Here is an 18,234-nt window from a genome sequence, read left to right as displayed (position 1 = left end):
AATCCCCACTCTTCTTTTTCTGACCGCAAGCGGTGAGTGCGAACCCCTCAATCGAGTCTACATTTATTCCCAGTCTCGACCCTCGCTGTTCTTTATTCTTCCCTTACTCTTTTAGTTTCTATTTGCATTCTGTTGTGCAAAATGACCACCGCCGCCAGTGTCTTCCCTCCATTGGAGGCCCGTCCGCTCAAGGACACCATTGTTTTGTTTGATGTCGACGAGACCTTGACCAAGGCCAGACGAGTGCGGAAGAACCCTTCTTGCTAGATTGAACAATGTGCTGAAAAATTGTCTTTACTAGACTGTTACCCCAGAAATGCTCGAGCTGCTCTCCCGTCTACGACACAAGTGTGCCATTGGTTACGTCCGTACTTCCTTCCTCCGCGTCCTACCCTTGCCTCCCTAACATCTCATTCTAGGTTGGTGGTTCCAATTTTGTCAAGCAACAGGAGCAGCTGGGCTCGGCCACCGTCGATGTTACTACCCTGTTTGACTTCTGCTTCCCCGAGAACGGCCTAGTTGCCTACCGCTTGGGCACGCCTCTCTCCAGCAACAGCTTTATTCAATGGCTCGGGGAGGAAAAATACCAGGAGCTAGCAGACTTCTGTCTTGGATACATCTCAAAGGTCAAGCTGCCCAAAAAGCGTGGTACATTTATTGAGTTCCGCAACGGCATGATTAACGTCAGCCCTATTGGACGGAACGCCAGCGTGGAGGAGCGAGACGAATTTGAGGCGTGAGTTTATGATTTCCAAATCCAATACCTGAGCGGAATTTTGGACAGTTTGATTGACCAACTATAATAGGTATGACAAGATTCACAACATTCGGAGGGATCTGGTGGAGGCCTTGAAGAAGCAGTTCCCAGACTATGGCCTCACGTAAGTTCCTAAGAATCATAGTAATATTCGCCGCGCATGGATGATTTATTTTTGTGAAACATAGGTTCTCCATTGGTGGCCAAATCTCTTTCGATGTCTTCCCTACCGGCTGGGACAAGACCTATTGTCTGCAGCACGTTGCAGCTGAAAAGGATATCACCGGCGTTGACTACAAGAACATCCACTTCTTCGGTGACAAGTGCTTTGTTGGAGGCAATGACTATGAGATCTACACCGACCCCCGGACCATTGGCCACTCAGTCACGAGCCCTGATGATACTATGAAGCAGCTGAAGGAGATTTTTGACCTTTGAATTGACCAATTTGGGCAATAGTGTATACATATGAAGCCGGATCTGCCTATCTCTCATGACCTTAATGCTCTGGGAATTGTTTTTGGAATAATAGACATCTAATTGAAGGAAACACTAATTATTGATCTGAATGCTGTTTCCCGCGGGGAAATCGTCTGGATCTTAGTCATCCATCCCGTTCGACTAACTTAGTTAAACTATCTTCCTTGCGTCACTGTCACGATATATTACTACATATCTTAGAAGTAATCTGCCCTATGGCGCATCAAAGACATGTTGCGGAGGTGCCTCGGAGTATCCTGCCTCGCCTCACATGGAACAGCTCATCATCTCGACCGACCGCCTCCTCGTACCACCCTGCGCTTGCGACCCGGCAGCGACAGCAACAGCAACATCTTCAGGGCTGGATTCCCCTTAACCGACCGATCCACTCTCTAGTCACATCCCAAGCCTCAAGAGCCTATTCCACATCAACCCGGGACTCTCGCCTTGCTTCTACTGTTCTCCGGCGAACCTCCGCTCCAGTTGTGACTCGCCCGTCACCCCAATCTCTTGGCAGTCCTATTCGTCATAATGGAGTCTATGTCGCAGCGTTCAAACCTGCTCAGCGGGCTTTCCATGCCACCCCTCTTCGCCCTCGTGACCATCATTTTGATACCTTGAAGTTTGTGAAGCGGTTGCAGGCTGAGGGGTTCAGCGAGGAGCAGGCCGTAGCCATGATGCGGGTATTAAACGATATCATCCAGGAGTCTATTCAAAATTTGACAAGGACCATGGTGCTTCGAGAAGGCTAGTCATTTCTTGCGTTTTTCGTGGTTCCCTCGTGTTAACCGTGGCCTACAGATTCGGAGAGATCGACCTACACTCAAAAAGTCGACTTCGCTAAACTACGCTCTGAACTTGTAAACGCCGATTCAACCGAGGCCCAGCTTACTCGCTCGTCCCACGAAAAGATTTCCGCTGATCTGGCTAAGCTCAATTCGCGCCTGCGGGATGAGATTGGTCGAACACAAGCATCGGTCCGTCTAGACCTGAACCTCGAGAAGGGCCGGATTCGCGAGGAGGCCAACGGTCAAGAGATGCGGATCAAGGAGACCGAAACCCGAATCGAGCAGGAAGTGGCTGGTTTAAGGGAACGAGTTGAGGCTGTCAAATTCTCCACTCTGCAATGGCTTATGTATGACATCCGGACTCCTCTATTTGCTCATAGATGAATACTGACTTCTACAGGGGTGTTTGCACCGGTACCGCTGCTCTGATTCTTGGTGCTTGGCGTCTGTTTATGTGAAATTTCTTTGGATGTATGTGCATGGCTATGGGGTGTTTCTTTTCTGATTTTATCAACACGAGACCTTGGGTCTCCAGCGTCGCGTCTTTTCTTTTGTCTTGTTAAATAAATCTCTCTGCTCGTCAGACTATTTCAAGCCAACAACGATTGCTTGTTAGTTATGCACTGTATTACATGGATCTTCAGACCAAAATTCTAATAATCAGAAATCTAAAAATTCAACACCAACTTCTGACTGTGACTGGTCACAATCATTAAGAGCAGGTTAGGTATGCCAGATGCAAGATTCTTGTTATTGATGATATTGCACAATTGTACGTATCAATTTATTCATGAGATAATCCAATTGCCCATGTGGTATGGAGATGTCTATACTTCAAACGGTTTCCCGAAGTAAACTATACATCCCTTTTCTATGTTATCGTGCCACCTCCTACTGGAAATAAATCTAGTCATAATGATGCATTTGCCGAGCCGGACTTATCATATTTCGAATATTGATAGCTAGTCTAGTGGTAGAATTACGGGGCAAAATGTTGAAATGACCGGAACTCCGAAGGACTTACTCTTATCTTCAGGGGTAAACGCGGCCTCTGCATGTACTAACGAACAACACTTTAGTCTCCACTAGCCAGTAGACATCTTTCTGTTCCTGAAATCAACCCAGACTAAACTAGCGTGACTGACTAGCCAGAAGACGGTGCCTTTTTCTCCTACACTAGCGTGTTTACCCCTCATTGTGCCAATTCTCAGTCCGCTATCGGGACCTACTTAATTATGCCTCTATGGGCTGCAGGTGAATCCTTGTTTTTTTTCTTTTTAAGAATTGAAACTTTGACTTTTGGACATAGAGCTCTTGGACGGGCTTACATACTAAAGGTTGGTGAAGCTCAAGTGCAATTGTGAAAGCGAACTATGTACAGTACCTATAACTAACACCTTAAAATAATGCCTGAAGGCCACAATGGCAATATGGTCAATTATCTCATCTGCATTGCTTCTGCTGGGACAGATCCCTCAGGTGACATCTTCTGATTCCACGGGCTTGCAAGAAGTGTTCCAGGTGTATCAACCGGTGTCATTCACCACCCATGGGACCAGTGGCTGCGATCTTGATATGTTGTTGATGGATCATGAATTTGGCTATAGCTACGGTGTTCCATACGTCGGTAAGATCAACATAAGTCTTGGGACATCTCATGAGTTGACTCTTATCCACGAGTGTCTAGGGAACTACAAGCCCCCCAGCTGTAAATTCGACACTGTCCACATGAACATGACAGTCACGTCTCGTGGTCATCAATATGACCGGCTGGCTATCATGTATCTGGGGGACACAGAGGTTTTCCGGACTTCAACTGCTGAACCGACTTCAACGGGGATTGTGTGGACCTATATAAAGGAAATGTCTCAGTACAATTCCTTATGGCATGAACCACAGAAGCTGATTTTTGATCTGGGGAACATCATTACGGATGTTTATACTGGCCCATATAATGTGACCCTAACGGCTCATTTCTCATACGAGAACAATGCTAGAACCGCCGACATTATCCTTCCACTTTCAGCTAAGAAATCGTCGTCCAATTCTTCCAGCGTCTTCACCGTGCCAACGGATAATACGACCGTATCTTACAAAATCCCGAATGCAGCATCGCGTGCTGTGGTTTCAATCTCAGGGTGTGGGCAGTCCGAGGAAGAATTCTGGTGGTCTAATGTCTTCAGCGAGGACTCGGAAGATTTTGAAGATACCGTGGGTGAACTATACGGGTACTCGCCGTTCCGGGAGATTCAGCTTTATATTGACGGAATACTTGCGGGCGTTGTCTGGCCTTTCCCCATAATTTTCACTGGAGGCGTGGCACCAGGATTCTGGCATCCTATCGTTGGTATCGATGCTTTTGATCTTCGACAGCCAGAAATTGACATCTCGCCATTTTTACCGTTGATTCAAGATGACCAGGAGCATGCATTTGAGATCAGAGTCACCGGTCTCAATATCTCCAGCGATGGCACCGCGACGCTCGCAAATACCGTAGGCTCGTACTGGCTCGTCACCGGGAACATTTTCCTCTATACGGATGACAAAGATACAGCTTTGGCCACTGGAGACAGCACTGCCCCCTACGTGGAAATACCCGAGCCAAAGTTTACCATAGCTCGAGACTTGACACAGAATGAGACCTTGTCATACTCGGTTGTTGCAGAGAGGACATTCAAGTCTACTTCCTCCAAGTATGTCTGGTCACAAAAACTCTCATACTCCAACTACGGATATGTCAACCAAGCCGGGTATAGTCAAGTCAATACGCAGCTCACGACAGGCAAAAACACCATCACCAAACTTGGCAAGGATTCGAGCTCGAATGAAACCACCTTCAGTTATCCTCTTCTGGTTAACGCAACTTATGGTCTTACATCCACCTCGGAGTCCATTGAATCCTGGATGAAGCGTGGTCTTGAGATTGAGTCTACTGGTGGTCCAGGCATATCCACTTATACCCTGACTTCTGGGCCTTCGCGGCTTTCCACAACTCAATCTGGAACAGCGTACTATGAGGCCGTCTCGGGGAAAAACACAACCTCCACTGGCAGTACACTCGATGAGTTCCAGAGCATTGCGAATGGAGTAGAATATTCAAGAACAGTTCGGTCAAGTGGGGGAAATGTTGAGTCTGACAGTCAATCTAGCAGTGGAGATGGATCTTTATATCACAGCACAGGTCTGGGAAGAGGCAGCGTGAGGAGTATGCTAGGTAGAGGGCCAGGCAGCCCTGCAGCCTAGAATTTCTGTGAAGTCTTTATCTAGAATTTCAAAGAGAAATGCTGTTCAGTTTCAAGCTGACTTTATCCTTATTATGTTTACCGATTTCTACGTATAGTTAACTAAAGTGGGCCAGTGACGCCGTCCAAGTGGAGCTAATCCACTTTATCTCCACGTGATGGTATGTGATAAGCTGATAATAGTAGCTCGCGCAATTCGCAAGTTCACCTCTTGCCCAGACAGCAAAGATCGAGATCTAGGTGGCATTTTACGATGGTCGTGGTTGCAGAGGACGTGTGTATTTCTGGTAGGTTGATTCGAGCTCTTTCATTTCTGCAACGAAATCGATCTACTAACTTTTCCTCGAATTAGACCCCATCCCCCGGTCACTGCTCTCCGCTCTTGAGCAAATCGATTCTTTCGATGTTGATGCGCACCCCGCCAAGAGGCGCAAGGTCGCCAAGTTTGCTCCGTCCAGCTTAGCACAGACAGCGGGTGTTTCTTCAAAGGGGATACCAGTGGGCTACATTCCGTTGGCGCGACTGGCACTGCGCATAGTGAGTATGGAGTGGCACCATGCCCCAACACAATGGCTGACATATTGCCACCTTCCTTCAGAAATTTACAGGTGACGCTGAATCAAAAATCAACGGCTTGCATACTTCAATAGAATCCTCTCGCCGGCTTCCTGTTCTCCTCAGGGTTATACCAATCCAGACAATTGATGGCAACCAGACCTCGGTCAATCACGATTCCTATTCGCTCGAACTAAGAACAGTCGGTACAGAAAAGAATGAGGGAGATGTTATTTTACAGCACACATTCGATGAACCCCGGCTACAAGTCTTGTTTCAGCAACTCAGACTTGCAAGTGGACTCTCTTCCGCGGAACGCTACTTCCAAGGCCCTCCAACTACATGCTACCAAGCCACATTATTGCGATCCGACATAAACATTTTTTGTATGCAAGTGACCATATTTTGGAAGGATTCTCTGGAGATCCCGAGCTTTATGCACCTTCGAGATCCAGTCTTGCTTGTCTTCGGGAAATATGCCCTACAGGAAGATTTTGAAGTTCCTGATAGTAACTCCACCCAACGCTCACTTCGTGAAAAGCTACTTGGCTCTCCCCAGGCTTGGTACCCTCGTCGATTTTACGACAGTGTTCATGTGCCTCCAAACACTGAAGAAGCATCGGTGGACATTAAATGTCCGGGTCTGGTTTGTGAACTGTTTCCCTTTCAGAGGAGAGCAGTTCGCTGGCTTTTGCAAAGAGAAGGAATGGAGCTCCAATCGAATGCAACCCCCACTCCCACCAAAAGATTCTCTACGAGGGGTCTTCCAGCATCATTTCAGCAGATGCAAGACGCGGATGGACGGATCTGCTACTTTAGCCATCTGTTCATGATAATAACTTACGATCTCTCAAAATGGGGGGATGATGCATCAGATCACATGCAAGGTGGAATTCTCGCAGAGGAGATGGGATTGGGAAAAACTGTCGAGATGATTGCGCTGGTTAGCTTGAATCGACGCCCTATCCAACTGAAGCCTGATCCTGACGGGCTGAGAATATCAGGGGCCACATTAATCATCACCCCACCTGCAATTCTCGAGCAGTGGAAACAGGAGTTTCAGCAGCATGCTCCAGAACTCCGAGTGCATCACTATACAGGAATCAAGCGTGGTCAAGAACAGTCAGATGATTTGGTGATCGAAGAACTTGCCGAATATGATGTTGTTCTAACCACATATAATGTGATCTCCCGCGAGGTGCATTACGCTAATTCGGCACCAAAAAGAACTTTGCGCCACGAGAAGAAGTTTGAGGTTCGTAAGACACCACTAATCCGAATCTCTTGGTGGCGAGTTTGTCTTGATGAAGCCCAAATGATTGAGAGTGGAGTCAGCAACGCAGCCAAGGTGGCCCGAGTTATTCCTAGAGTCAATGCCTGGGCTGTCACGGGTACACCTCTTCGACGTAACATCGATGATCTTTTTGGCCTGCTGTTGTTTCTTCACTATTACCCATTTTGTCATTCGAATCCATTGTGGACTCGGTTGTATTCCAGGTTTGGGCCAGTTTTAGTGCAAATCATCCAAAAGATCGCCCTTCGCCACACAAAGGATTGTGTCCGGGATGAACTCCGATTGCCACAGCAGAAGAGAATCGTCATCACCACTCCATTTACAGCTATTGAAGAACAACATTATGGTCAACTCTTCGAGGAAATGTGTAATGAATGTGGTCTTGATGCGACAGGGTCACCTCTCCGCAGTGATTGGAATCCCGAAGATCCCGGCATCATTGAACGAATGCGGTCTTGGCTAACACGACTACGCCAGACATGCCTACACCCCGAGGTCAGTGGCAGTAACCGACGTGCTTTAGGTGGAAGTGGGCCACTGCGCACCGTTGATGAGGTCCTCGAGGTCATGATTGAGAATAACGACACATCGATCCGTACCGAAGAGCGAACTCTCCTTCTATCGCAGCTCCGTCGCGGGCAGTTTCTGGAGAATGCAAAACGCCGGAAGGAGGCTTTATCCCTTTGGCAGGCAGCTTTAGATCATTCTACCCAGCTGGTTCAAGATAGCAGAGCACAGCTACGATTGCAGAAAGAAATTTTGAAAAGAGCCCTGAAAGATGATACGAAGGATCAATCAGATGTAAGCGACGATGAAAACGAAGAAGCCGACAAGAATAGTCGCATTGGCCAATGTCGGCTGAGATTGCGCGCTGCTCTCGAGGTTCAGCACATTGCTGTCTTTTTCACTGCAAATGCATACTACCAAATCAAAAGTGACCCAAGTCTCACCCTGCCAGAGTCCGAGGACTTCAAGGTACTTGAGAAGAAAGAAGAGGCAGCCTACGAAGCTGCCAAGGTCATCCGGAAGGAGATGTTGACCGACATCTCCAAAAAAGTCGAACGATACATGAAAATGATCAAGGAGAAAATGCAAAAAAAGCAGTTTGTCCAAATTCCGAAGATGAAACCCCACCTGTATAGTAGAGGGCTTGAATCATATCGACTACTCAACAATTTTGAAGACTTGTGCAATGCTTTGAACAGACATGCTGAGCAATATATTGAGTGGCGCGAGGTGATGACCAAACTTGTTTCTCAGTCGCTCATTGACCAAGAAGAGGATGCGGAGCTTGAGGGCAATGAGTACGAGCGGTCAACCAAACATCAAGACGAGATGTATGTCTATATGGAGGCTCTGCGAACGTTGTATGCAGACCGCCATGATGCCCTCACCGGCCAAAAGAACATTCTCATCTCTCACGAGGTCAAGGCCGGCATAATACAAGCGCAAAAAGATGAAGGGCCTTCTCCAAAACTATTTCTTTCCATCATGAATATCCGCAGTGAACTCATGCCCGACTCCCAGTGGGGATCACTTCGTGGCATTGTCGGTGAACTCCGCAGTCTGGCGACTTCGCTCGATTGGCAGGCGAATGGGGGAAGCGCGCGGGCCCGAGCTGAACTTGAGCTGGTTATCGAGGTTTTGAAAAATGCCGGACAGATGATTGCCGAGCAACTCAAAGTGTCAGCCAGCTTGGAAAGGGAGGTCGAAATGTTCCGTGATACAATGAACAACAGGCTGGAGTATTACCGCCACTTGCAGCAGATCTCGGATACGGTTGCACCTTATGACGAGGAAAATGCTGGAAAGCCTATGAATGAAGAACTCTTTGCTTCCAAGCTAAGGCAGGAAGAGCTGCTCGAAAGCAAAATCTCTTCTATGAAGTCCAAGAGACGATATCTTATTCATCTTCGAGATGAGACCAGCTCAGAACACCCCAGCAGGATTTGCATCATCTGTCAATCGAGCTTCGAAGATGGTAGGCATCATCTCGAGATGATCTTGGAGTTTTCAATGTGTTTAAATACTAATCTTTTCTCCTAGGCGTCTTAACCGTTTGTGGTCACAAATACTGTACTGACTGTCTGCGATTGTGGTGGCGTCAACATCGAACCTGCCCGATGTGCAAGAAGCACCTAAAATACAACGACTTTCATCAGATTACCTACAAGCCACAGGAACTTATTGCCCAAGAGGAAGAGTCAGCTATCAAATTTGATCAGGGCCGCCACTCGCAGAATGCGATATATAGTGACATCAGTTCTGGTGTTTTGAATCAGATAAAAAATATCGACCTAGATGGTTCCTTTGGCACCAAGATCGATACTCTTGCACGTCATATAATATGGCTACGAGAACATGATCCTGGAGCCAAATCAATCATCTTTTCTCAGTACAAAAATTTCTTGCTAGTTTTGCAAGGAGCTTTCCTTCGCTTCAAAATCGTCAGCAGCAGCATTGATCATCCGAGTGGTATCGAAAACTTCAAGAAGGATCCTGCGGTATGTTTCTCAACCATGTCAATTGTACCAGTCATATTAATGAGTTTTCGCAGGTGGAATGCTTTTTATTGCATGGGAAAGCACAGTCGTCAGGGCTGACATTGATCAATGCCACCCACGTGTTTTTATGTGAACCACTAATCAACACTGCGATTGAACTCCAAGCCATTGCTCGAGTTCATCGAATTGGCCAGCATCGGCCCACTACCGTTTGGATGTATCTCGTTTCCGGTACGGTGGAAGAGTCTATATATGAGCTTTCTGTTGCTCGTCGACTTGCCCATATCATTGAAAAGGAGAAAAAAGAGAAGAAGGCTCAATCCACAATTTCTGGTTATTTTGATGAATCATTAATTAATGATGTCACGGAAACCGCCATTGACTCTGCCAACTCCTTGGAAATACAAGATGCAGGCTTAACAAACTTGATGACAAGTGGTGCATCGGGTGGAGAAATGGTCAAAAAGGATGATCTATGGCAGTGTCTCTTTGGAAACTCTATCCAGAAGGAGGGTGAAAACAAACGTTCGACTGAGACCGAGAGAGAAGTTAGCAGGTTCTTGCGAGGCGAAGCCGCCGATCAGCGAAGAGAAGTTGGCTAATCTATGACCTATCACGATATTGAATCACAATGTGTCTTGAAGAGCTCAATGTGTCGTATCAATCTCAAATTCCATTGTCATTACTATGGAAATACATGATTGAATAGATAAATCAATCCTCAATAATGGATAACTCCAAGTGATGGTAGCAACGAAAAGAAGAAAATTCCTAGGGACACTCCTTCAATCATATTTTCAAGTCAGTATGCCTACCTACATGCCAGACTTTTTATATGACTTAGTAAATTCCTTTTACCGCTTCATAGGGATAGACTGTGATCTGAACTTCAAGCACTATCCAACTCGCAACCAAATCATAATCTTTATTCGAAACGTCCACTGACGGCTAGAAATGACGAGCCTATTGACGCTACATAACTCAAGTCCATTGACGCGGCTTACATAGAACGCTCCAATGACTTCTGCTATTTCTTCAAAGGAGATCGCTATCTTGCTGTCAATGATTTCCCGGCACGCTCATCAGCGATATCAAACAGGGCGCGTAGCCACAGGCAGAATCTCGGAGATTATTAGTCGAAATCAGCTTTACTAATATCAATGCGATGCACCCAGTCCACAACTCTTTAATCTGTGTCTTCGGAGTCATTCAATCCGCTGTCATTTATTTTGAAGAAAGCAAAGTTATCCTCTCCCCTTCCTATCGCCACAATGGGCCCCGCTTGCTAAGGTGGAATTTCCTACCATCGATGCGGCCTTCCTCACCCCGGATAAGCAGGAGCAAGCCGAATTCTTCTACGGGTATAAGTACTTGCTTCTTATTGTTGAGGCGGGCAAGTCTAAGGAGCTTGTCTCTGGACCCTCTTCGGTTGAGGAGGACCGGCCTGCTCTCAAGAAAATCTGATTGAAAATGACATTCTTGAGTCTTGGAGACTCTGTATCGGTACCAGTGTCTACTGGTTCTCTCGGGAATTCTGTATTCGGATTGATGTTGAGGAAATGAATAATTCAAGATGACTTAAAAGGTGTCGAATACCTATCTAAATATGTATAGACGGAAATGAACTTGAGATATAAATGTAGTGGAGCATTAATATGCATAAGAGAAGTATACATCACAGCCACATCCTTCCATCTGCATACGGAACGCTCAATGGGTGTCAATTATATACATGATATGTGCACATTCTCTGCATGTGTTTCTTCTCTTATATACAATGTACCTTACTGAATATAGAATCTGGCCTTTGTATATACATAAGGGCATGGATTTTCCCCTTAAATACTCTATGTACCAAGCTAGCCGTTTCATAAAAGATCACCTCTTTATTCATCTTTGTTGACACATAAACATAGGGACGGTAATGGTTCAATAAAATAAGGATGGAAAGGTAGTAATCATGAAACTACATCTATCGTCGAATATAGTTTAAACTTTGATCCTTATAAGGTACACTAAACAAAATAAATGTATGAACATGCCAGTCATATCAACAATCGCTATCACTAATTCAACTGCAGGTTTGCTTCGTTCTGATAACTGGCTATTCTCCACTAATCAAACGGAATAAGTGACCACATATATAAGTACGATTTCTCCCTCTCTCTAAACACACTAACCTCCATGATCATATCCTCCTCTCTCTTCGTGACATGACGAGAGCCTACCATATTTTACTCTGTATCTCTCCTCAATATCAAGAGAATGCAACGCAAGTCTTCCAATAGCCCCGGACTAGAGAGGAAAGCCTGGTCTCTTGATCCCGATAGACACAATGAAACTGGCGGAATCCCCTCTCATAATCGCAGGTTGTGTGAGACTTGTACAATGTGCATTGCAAATACTTCAAAGGACTTGGTTACTATTTTCTCTTGTGTGATTCACCTATGTATTTGAATTTGAGTGATCTCCTCTTGCTAAGATATTTATTTGACTCCCTTCATTGAGGGAAGAATATTCTTAGCTTGGTCAAGTGCTAGTCATGAATAACTTGTTATTTAACTAGTTAGATCATGTTGTTGATGCCTGGAGTATCAGGCCATCTTTATTCTTACTCATCCTGCCTGACTAATCCCTAATATCCCCCACGCCTACAGTATCCCCAGAACCATGTCAAATGACGTGTGTATGGTTGCCTGTGGAAAGTCCCGGAAAAAAATTAGTCAAATTGATCTTGTTCCCTTGCCCATATTATATGCCAGCTTTTTTCATATCATCAATTACATTTTCTCATCATGGCGGACTCTCAGAGCCCCGAGGCTCGCGAGTTGAGTCTGATAGGCAAAGTGGAATTCCGAATCGCCATGGCAGATACTGATGAGAAGCTTCAGTCGCTACTCCAAATCTATCTACCTCCTTTGCTTTTGAAATTGACGTCTGACAGCGTGGCGGTTCGCAACAAGGTGATTTCCGTGTGCCAGCATGTCAACACTCGGGTCAAAGCCCCCACCATTCAACTGCCGGTCGCAGCACTGCTGAAACAGTTTAAAGAACAAAAGTCTCAGCTGGTCCGTCATTTTGATCTGATCTATGCTCAACAAGGAATCGACCGACTGGGCTCTGATGCTAAAGTCGAGATCCTACTACCCTTGCTGCAGGGGATTGCGGAGATTGGAACATCAGTAACCCAGGGCGCCATTGTGTTCAATCTTGTTCTGCGATTATTGCCTCTTTTCAAATTGCCACCAAAGGGTAGCGATGAGGATCAAAAGTTGAACCAGCGGCTAGGTCTAAACAGCCAAGACTCTCAGTTCTTGTCTTTCTGGCTGGGGAAACTCCTCATTCTTTCTCCCGCGGTCTCAGGGGCCCAGACATGCCCTGGATTGTCCCCAGAAGAGTATACCTTTCTGACCAAGGGCGCGGCTATTGAAGAGACATGGAACCCAGCCGCTTCTGGGGGGTTAAATCTGACCGAGACAAAAGTTATCGCTCTCCGGTTTCTCGGAAGCGGAGCGTTTGCCGATTCTCACCGATTTTTACCTTCGTTGATCGCTTCCGCGGACGCAAATTCCCGCCTTGCTGATCTGGGTGACGAGACCCTGAAACGATTTGCTGTCGATCTTGAAGACCCAACCGTGGTGCAGCAATTGTATGACCTGTATTTTGGTGCACAAGGGGCGCCCCCTGCACGTCCTCCACTCCAAGTGAAAGCTTTAGTTTTTTTAGGCAAATCTATCAAGGCTACTGAGGATACTCACCGGATTTACAAACTTATTGAAGATGGCCTTCTTTCAGACGCCGCAAGGTCCGCTCAGGGACTTCAAGCGTCAAAATTAAGAACACAAATATTCACATTTACCACCTGGGTTGTCCGCATGGGCTCCTCGGAAGACCTCAAGAAGATTGCACCCAAAGTAATCGCCGGTCTAAGGGACTTCATTCAATCTCAGACTTGGCCAAGTCCTGGCGTCAGCGGACAGAAGCTACCGGCTACAGATCTGAGCCTTCGAGGACTTGCCTATGAAAGCATTGGCATCCTGGTTCCCAAGGTAGACTTTCAAATGCAGAGCGAAACGGTCGAGAATTTTGAATTTGATCTGGTCCGATGGCTCTTTACTTCGCTCAGTGCCGACGACTCGAGTCCACAGATATTTGTTAGTATCGACCAAGCGCTCGGAAGCATTCTGAATTCCTCCTTGAACAGCCATGCTCAAGACTTTCAAAATCAACTGCGCCCATTCTTGGTTCAGCAGATGAGCTTACACCCCGGGGATGTTCACCCCGAAACCGGTTTCAACGTTGTTCGAGGCGTTCAGTATGCCGCTGTACGGTTCGCGAATCGATTCTTGCCATTTAGTGATGTGGTGGCTCGCTGGGTTGATCTTATGGCCATTGCCAGAGGCCCCGAAAGACAGCAGGAGATCGTGGAGGAAGGCAAAAAGGGTCTTCACCCATACTGGTTCCGACTCCTCAATCCGACCAAAGATGAAAAATGGAGCGCCACTGCTGCTACTCCAAAGCGAGACGAGTCTTGGTTTGAATTTCCGACTTTTGCTGATGCTACTCGCTTCCTGCTGGGATCAGAAGAGCAGGACGATACCTTGGCAGTCCATGCTTTGTCCAGGTCACAGCTGTTAACAGGAACTTACAAAAATGCATTCGTGCATTCCATTTCATTTCTGCGCAACACTTTACTCTGGGAAGCTTTCTCGGCCGCCGGCATTACGACCGATCTGGACGAAGACTGGGATTATAAGCTCGAAGTGCAGCTCTCCACAAGCGAAGACGCGCGATCTGCCGTCAGAAGGTATATCCGCAGTAGTGCAAAAGAGTCTGTTTATGCGTTCTTGTCCGGCGTGCTAGATGGGCTTGTCAGAGAAGATCTGACAGATCTACGACAATGTGGCATCCACTTTGTGGAGATTTGCTCTTTGGCACCCAACGACGTCGTTGCAAAACTGGCACCCCGGGCACAGTCCTTGTTTAAGCCTATCTCCAGCAATAACACCGATGTACAAGCACTCGCAGCTCGATCGTTCGGCATTCTTGCATCCCATCCTGCCCTTGCTGATGATGAACTGAAGAGCTTTGTGGCACAGCTGGCCAATACGATTGAGTCATGGAATACGGCTGTCGGTGAAGCTGCACTTCGAGCTCGAGGGGCAGTCTTAGCATTGTCTTATCTTCTCAGCAGACTTGCCTACCGTGGTCTTCTCAACAGAGTCCCCGAAACGCAGGTGAAACAATTTATCAATACGGTCTTGGATATTGTCGATGTTTCCCGCGACACCCTTCTTCAACGAACTGCAGAGATGTCTCTTGGACAGCTTGGTTTGTCGGGTATATTGTCGCTGCAAACGCTGCCAGAAGATGGCTGGAAGAAAGTGCAGCAGAAGCTCTCGAAGGATGCTAAGTCAGAAAATGATACACCGATAACTTGTCTGGGCCTCGTCACATTAACCTTTGCTCGAGAAACCTCGGCTTCCTCCCTTCTCCGTGATTATTTAGATTCGCTGTACAGCCTGCATGAAATAAAGAGTCCGGAGGTTCAATTCACCGTGGGTGAGGCATTGAGTAACGTTGCAATCGGGTGGGCTTCCCGGGCCCTGATACAAGAATTCGACGTGGATGCAGAATTTCCCCAGTCTGAGGTACCGCGAACAGTGTTTATCGATATTTGTGACAAAGTCATCACCGATTGTGTGGCGCCTAAGCCATCTCTCCGCAAGGCGTCCGCTATTTGGCTTTTATCGCTCGTCAAAAATTGCGGGCACCTGTCAGAGATGCAGGAGCGCCTCCGAAAGTGCCAAGCCACATTCACTAGTCTCCTTGGGAACCGGGATGAGGTGGTACAAGAGACTGGAGCGCATGGCCTCAGTCTGGTCTACGAGATTGGTGATCAGGCTCTGAAAGACGATCTGGTTTGTGACCTGGTGGACTCATTCACAGCAACAGGCCCCAACCTTCGGGGAGGCAATGTTACAGCGGATACCCAGTTGTTTGAGCCTGGTGCTCTGCCAACGGGTGAAGGGTCATCTGTCAACACCTACAAAGACATCATGAACCTGGCCGCTGAGGCAGGTGATCCAACGCTTGTATATCGATTCATGTCAATGGCCTCAAATAACGCCCTTTGGACAAATCGGGCAGCATTCGGTCGGTTCGGAATCAGCACTATATTCTCCGACTCCAGTGTCAACGGTTACCTTGCGCAGAATCCGAAAATCTACCCTAAGCTTTTCCGATACCGCTTTGACCCAAATCCGAATGTACAACGGTCTATGAACACCATCTGGCAAGCCCTTGTCAAGGATCCTACGGTCGTGATCGACACACACTTCGATTCAATTATGGTGGATCTCCTGAAAAGTATGCTTCAGGGGCGCGAGTGGCGCGTTCGGCAGGCAAGTTGTGCCGCCGTGGCGGATCTTATCCAAGGGAGGCGTCCGGAAGTATACGCCGAATATCTCGATGAGATCTACAGCAAAGCCTTCAGACTCCTAGATGACATCAAGGAATCTGTCCGAGTTGCTGCCCTCAAGCTCTGCCAGACCATCACCAACTCCGTGATCCGCACGCTTGAGACAAGCGGAACGGAGAAGCGCGCCGGCACACTACTCAGCAGCGCCATCCCCTTCCTTCTGAGTGACAAGGGACTTGATTCTAGTGTGGAGGAAGTGCGAGGGTATGCCATTGGGGCTCTTGTTCAGATTATCAAGAAGAGCAGCGGTACGCACCTCCACCCATTCGTGCCTGGGATTCTTGAGAAATTCCTGAGCTCCCTCAGTTCTCTTGAGCCGCAGGCTGTGAATTATGTTCATCTCAATGCCGACAAGTATGGGCTTACGGGGCAGGAGATTGACAAGATGCGTCTCTCAAGTATTCGGACATCGCCGATGATGGAAGTCATCGAACGATACCTGATTGATCATTTGGATGAGACTAATCTGCAAGATCTGGCTCCTAAACTAGAAGAGGTACTTCGCTCCGCCGTGGGGCTTCCATCCAAAGTGGGCTGCAGCCGCGTCTTGGTCCTGCTGAGCATGAAGACGCTCCTCTTCCGCCCATACGCCGACCGATTTATTCAGGTCCTCTGCAAATACGTGGTGGATCGCAACGAGACCGTTAGTGCATCGTACTGCACCTCTTTGGGTTATCTTATGCGACTGGCGTCGGATGAGCGGGTTCTGAAGACCATAAACTACGCTAAGACCCTCTATCTGGAGGCCGAAGACACCACGACGCGGGCGGTGGCTGCGGAGATTCTGTATTCGTCGTCAAAACTCTCCAACGACCGTTTCATGGCGTTCGCTACGGCAGCGCTCCCGTTTGTGTTTGTGTGTAAGCACGATGCAGACGAGCATGTGAAGGAGGAGTTCGAGAAAACGTGGCAAGACAATGTGGGTGGCTCTCGCGCAGTAGCTCTGTACCTTCGGGAGATCGTCAGCCTCGTATCCGACAACTTGGATTCGGCACGGTGGACCATCAAGCACACAGCAGCACGTGCCATGGCACAGGCAGTGCTTGCACTAGAGGTGGAGATTGATCTCCCTACGGCTCAACTGGTTTGGCCGGTACTAGAAAAGGCCTTGGCGGGGAAGACTTGGGAGGGGAAAGAAGTCATTCTAACAGCGCTGGTTAAATTTGCCCGTCAAGGAAAAGCGTTATGGACGGAGTGTCCGGACCAAGGCGAGCTGATGAAGGTAAGAAGGAACCTTTTCCTTTCATTTCTGATTTATTTTTATCTTTATTTCATTTTCCCCCATGTGCACATGAGAACCATGTGTTCTGGTGATGGGGTGGGGGGGGGGGGGGGGGAGGACAAAAAAAGGAAAAAACTCGAAAGAATTCGGAAATAAAGAAAACAAAAAGACAAAAAGACCAAAAAAGACCAAAAGAAGCTAACTGAAACTCGGGGGAGGGTCAGACAATTGCCATCCGAGAAGCGAAGCGAGCCAACGCCGTGTATCGGCCGCATGGATTACGGGCACTGGGTGAGATCGCACAGGTTCGCCAAGTGGATTTTATGCCCCAAGCCTTACAAATAGTGCCCCCCGTGATTGAAGAATTTAAGGACGGGATGGATATAGATTCCGGGAATGGGCCAGACTCCAACGATACCCTTGCGGCGAGTGTACAGTGCCTCCTGCAATGTCTAAACCCCGCTACGGCCGGTTCGAGCGAAGGTCAGTCGCCCTACGGGACCCCCCTAGCGTCGGCCCAGCTAAGCCTAACCACAGTGCTGGGAGGATACATACAAAAGGTGATCGGTCCGTTGGACCAGGCCCTGACCCACGGAGGACGACAGGTCGTCAGCACGGTCTACCAGGAGCTCCAAGCGTTCTTTCTCCGAATGGATCGGTGGACAGCGACCGGTGAACAAAACCTAGCGGGGCCGATGAATGAATTGGCTACTCTGCTCACACAGGACCGGAACGCAGTCGAAATGGTCCGCAAGGGCCGTGCAGAAGCCATTCTGGTGTACCTGAAACTACGACCTGTAGTCCGCGGAGTGCCTAATTCTTTTGGTGAAATGATCAAGGTGTGGAGGACAAACGAACGATCCAATCCGATCCAGCACATTCTAGATGAGGCCCAGGCGTTGTTGGTCTAG

The 18,234-nt window shown here is 47.7% G+C and overlaps 5 protein-coding genes across 5 annotated transcripts; all 5 read left to right on the top strand.

Annotated features, from left to right (window-relative positions):
- Window positions 1–141: 141 nt before the first annotated feature.
- sec53 (phosphomannomutase SEC53) lies at window positions 142–1,195 on the top strand (the record flags this gene model as incomplete). The annotated part of the gene is made up of 5 exons (XM_057141191.1): window positions 142–243; window positions 302–364; window positions 420–736; window positions 807–881; window positions 946–1,195. The coding sequence occupies 5 exons, from the start codon at window positions 142–144 to the stop codon at window positions 1,193–1,195; spliced, it is 807 nt and encodes a 268-aa protein (XP_056995197.1).
- Window positions 1,196–1,452: 257 nt separating this feature from the next.
- N7520_007256 (CCDC90 family protein) lies at window positions 1,453–2,483 on the top strand (the record flags this gene model as incomplete). The annotated part of the gene is made up of 3 exons (XM_057141190.1): window positions 1,453–1,984; window positions 2,039–2,372; window positions 2,426–2,483. 3 exons carry the CDS (start codon window positions 1,453–1,455, stop codon window positions 2,481–2,483), a joined length of 924 nt encoding a protein of 307 aa, XP_056995196.1.
- A 964-nt stretch (window positions 2,484–3,447) lies between these two features.
- N7520_007255 (uncharacterized protein) lies at window positions 3,448–5,268 on the top strand (the record flags this gene model as incomplete). The annotated part of the gene is made up of 1 exon (XM_057141189.1): window positions 3,448–5,268. The coding sequence occupies one exon, from the start codon at window positions 3,448–3,450 to the stop codon at window positions 5,266–5,268; it is 1,821 nt and encodes a 606-aa protein (XP_056995195.1).
- A 990-nt stretch (window positions 5,269–6,258) lies between these two features.
- On the top strand, window positions 6,259–10,222 carry N7520_007254 (uncharacterized protein; the record flags this gene model as incomplete). The annotated part of the gene is made up of 3 exons (XM_057141188.1): window positions 6,259–9,097; window positions 9,163–9,620; window positions 9,674–10,222. 3 exons carry the CDS (start codon window positions 6,259–6,261, stop codon window positions 10,220–10,222), a joined length of 3,846 nt encoding a protein of 1,281 aa, XP_056995194.1.
- A 2,193-nt stretch (window positions 10,223–12,415) lies between these two features.
- N7520_007253 (ECM29 family proteasome component) lies at window positions 12,416–18,234 on the top strand (the record flags this gene model as incomplete). Its single annotated transcript, XM_057141187.1, has 2 exons — window positions 12,416–17,323; window positions 17,548–18,234. The coding sequence occupies 2 exons, from the start codon at window positions 12,416–12,418 to the stop codon at window positions 18,232–18,234; spliced, it is 5,595 nt and encodes a 1,864-aa protein (XP_056995193.1).

This window comes from Penicillium odoratum, assembly GCF_028828045.1.
Source record: "Penicillium odoratum strain IBT 22623 chromosome Unknown utg000005l_segment0_segment0, whole genome shotgun sequence".
Classification (NCBI taxonomy): Eukaryota; Fungi; Ascomycota; class Eurotiomycetes; order Eurotiales; family Aspergillaceae; genus Penicillium; species Penicillium odoratum.
Note: the sequence above shows the minus strand (reverse complement) of the source record. Positions and strands in the feature narration are given on the sequence as shown.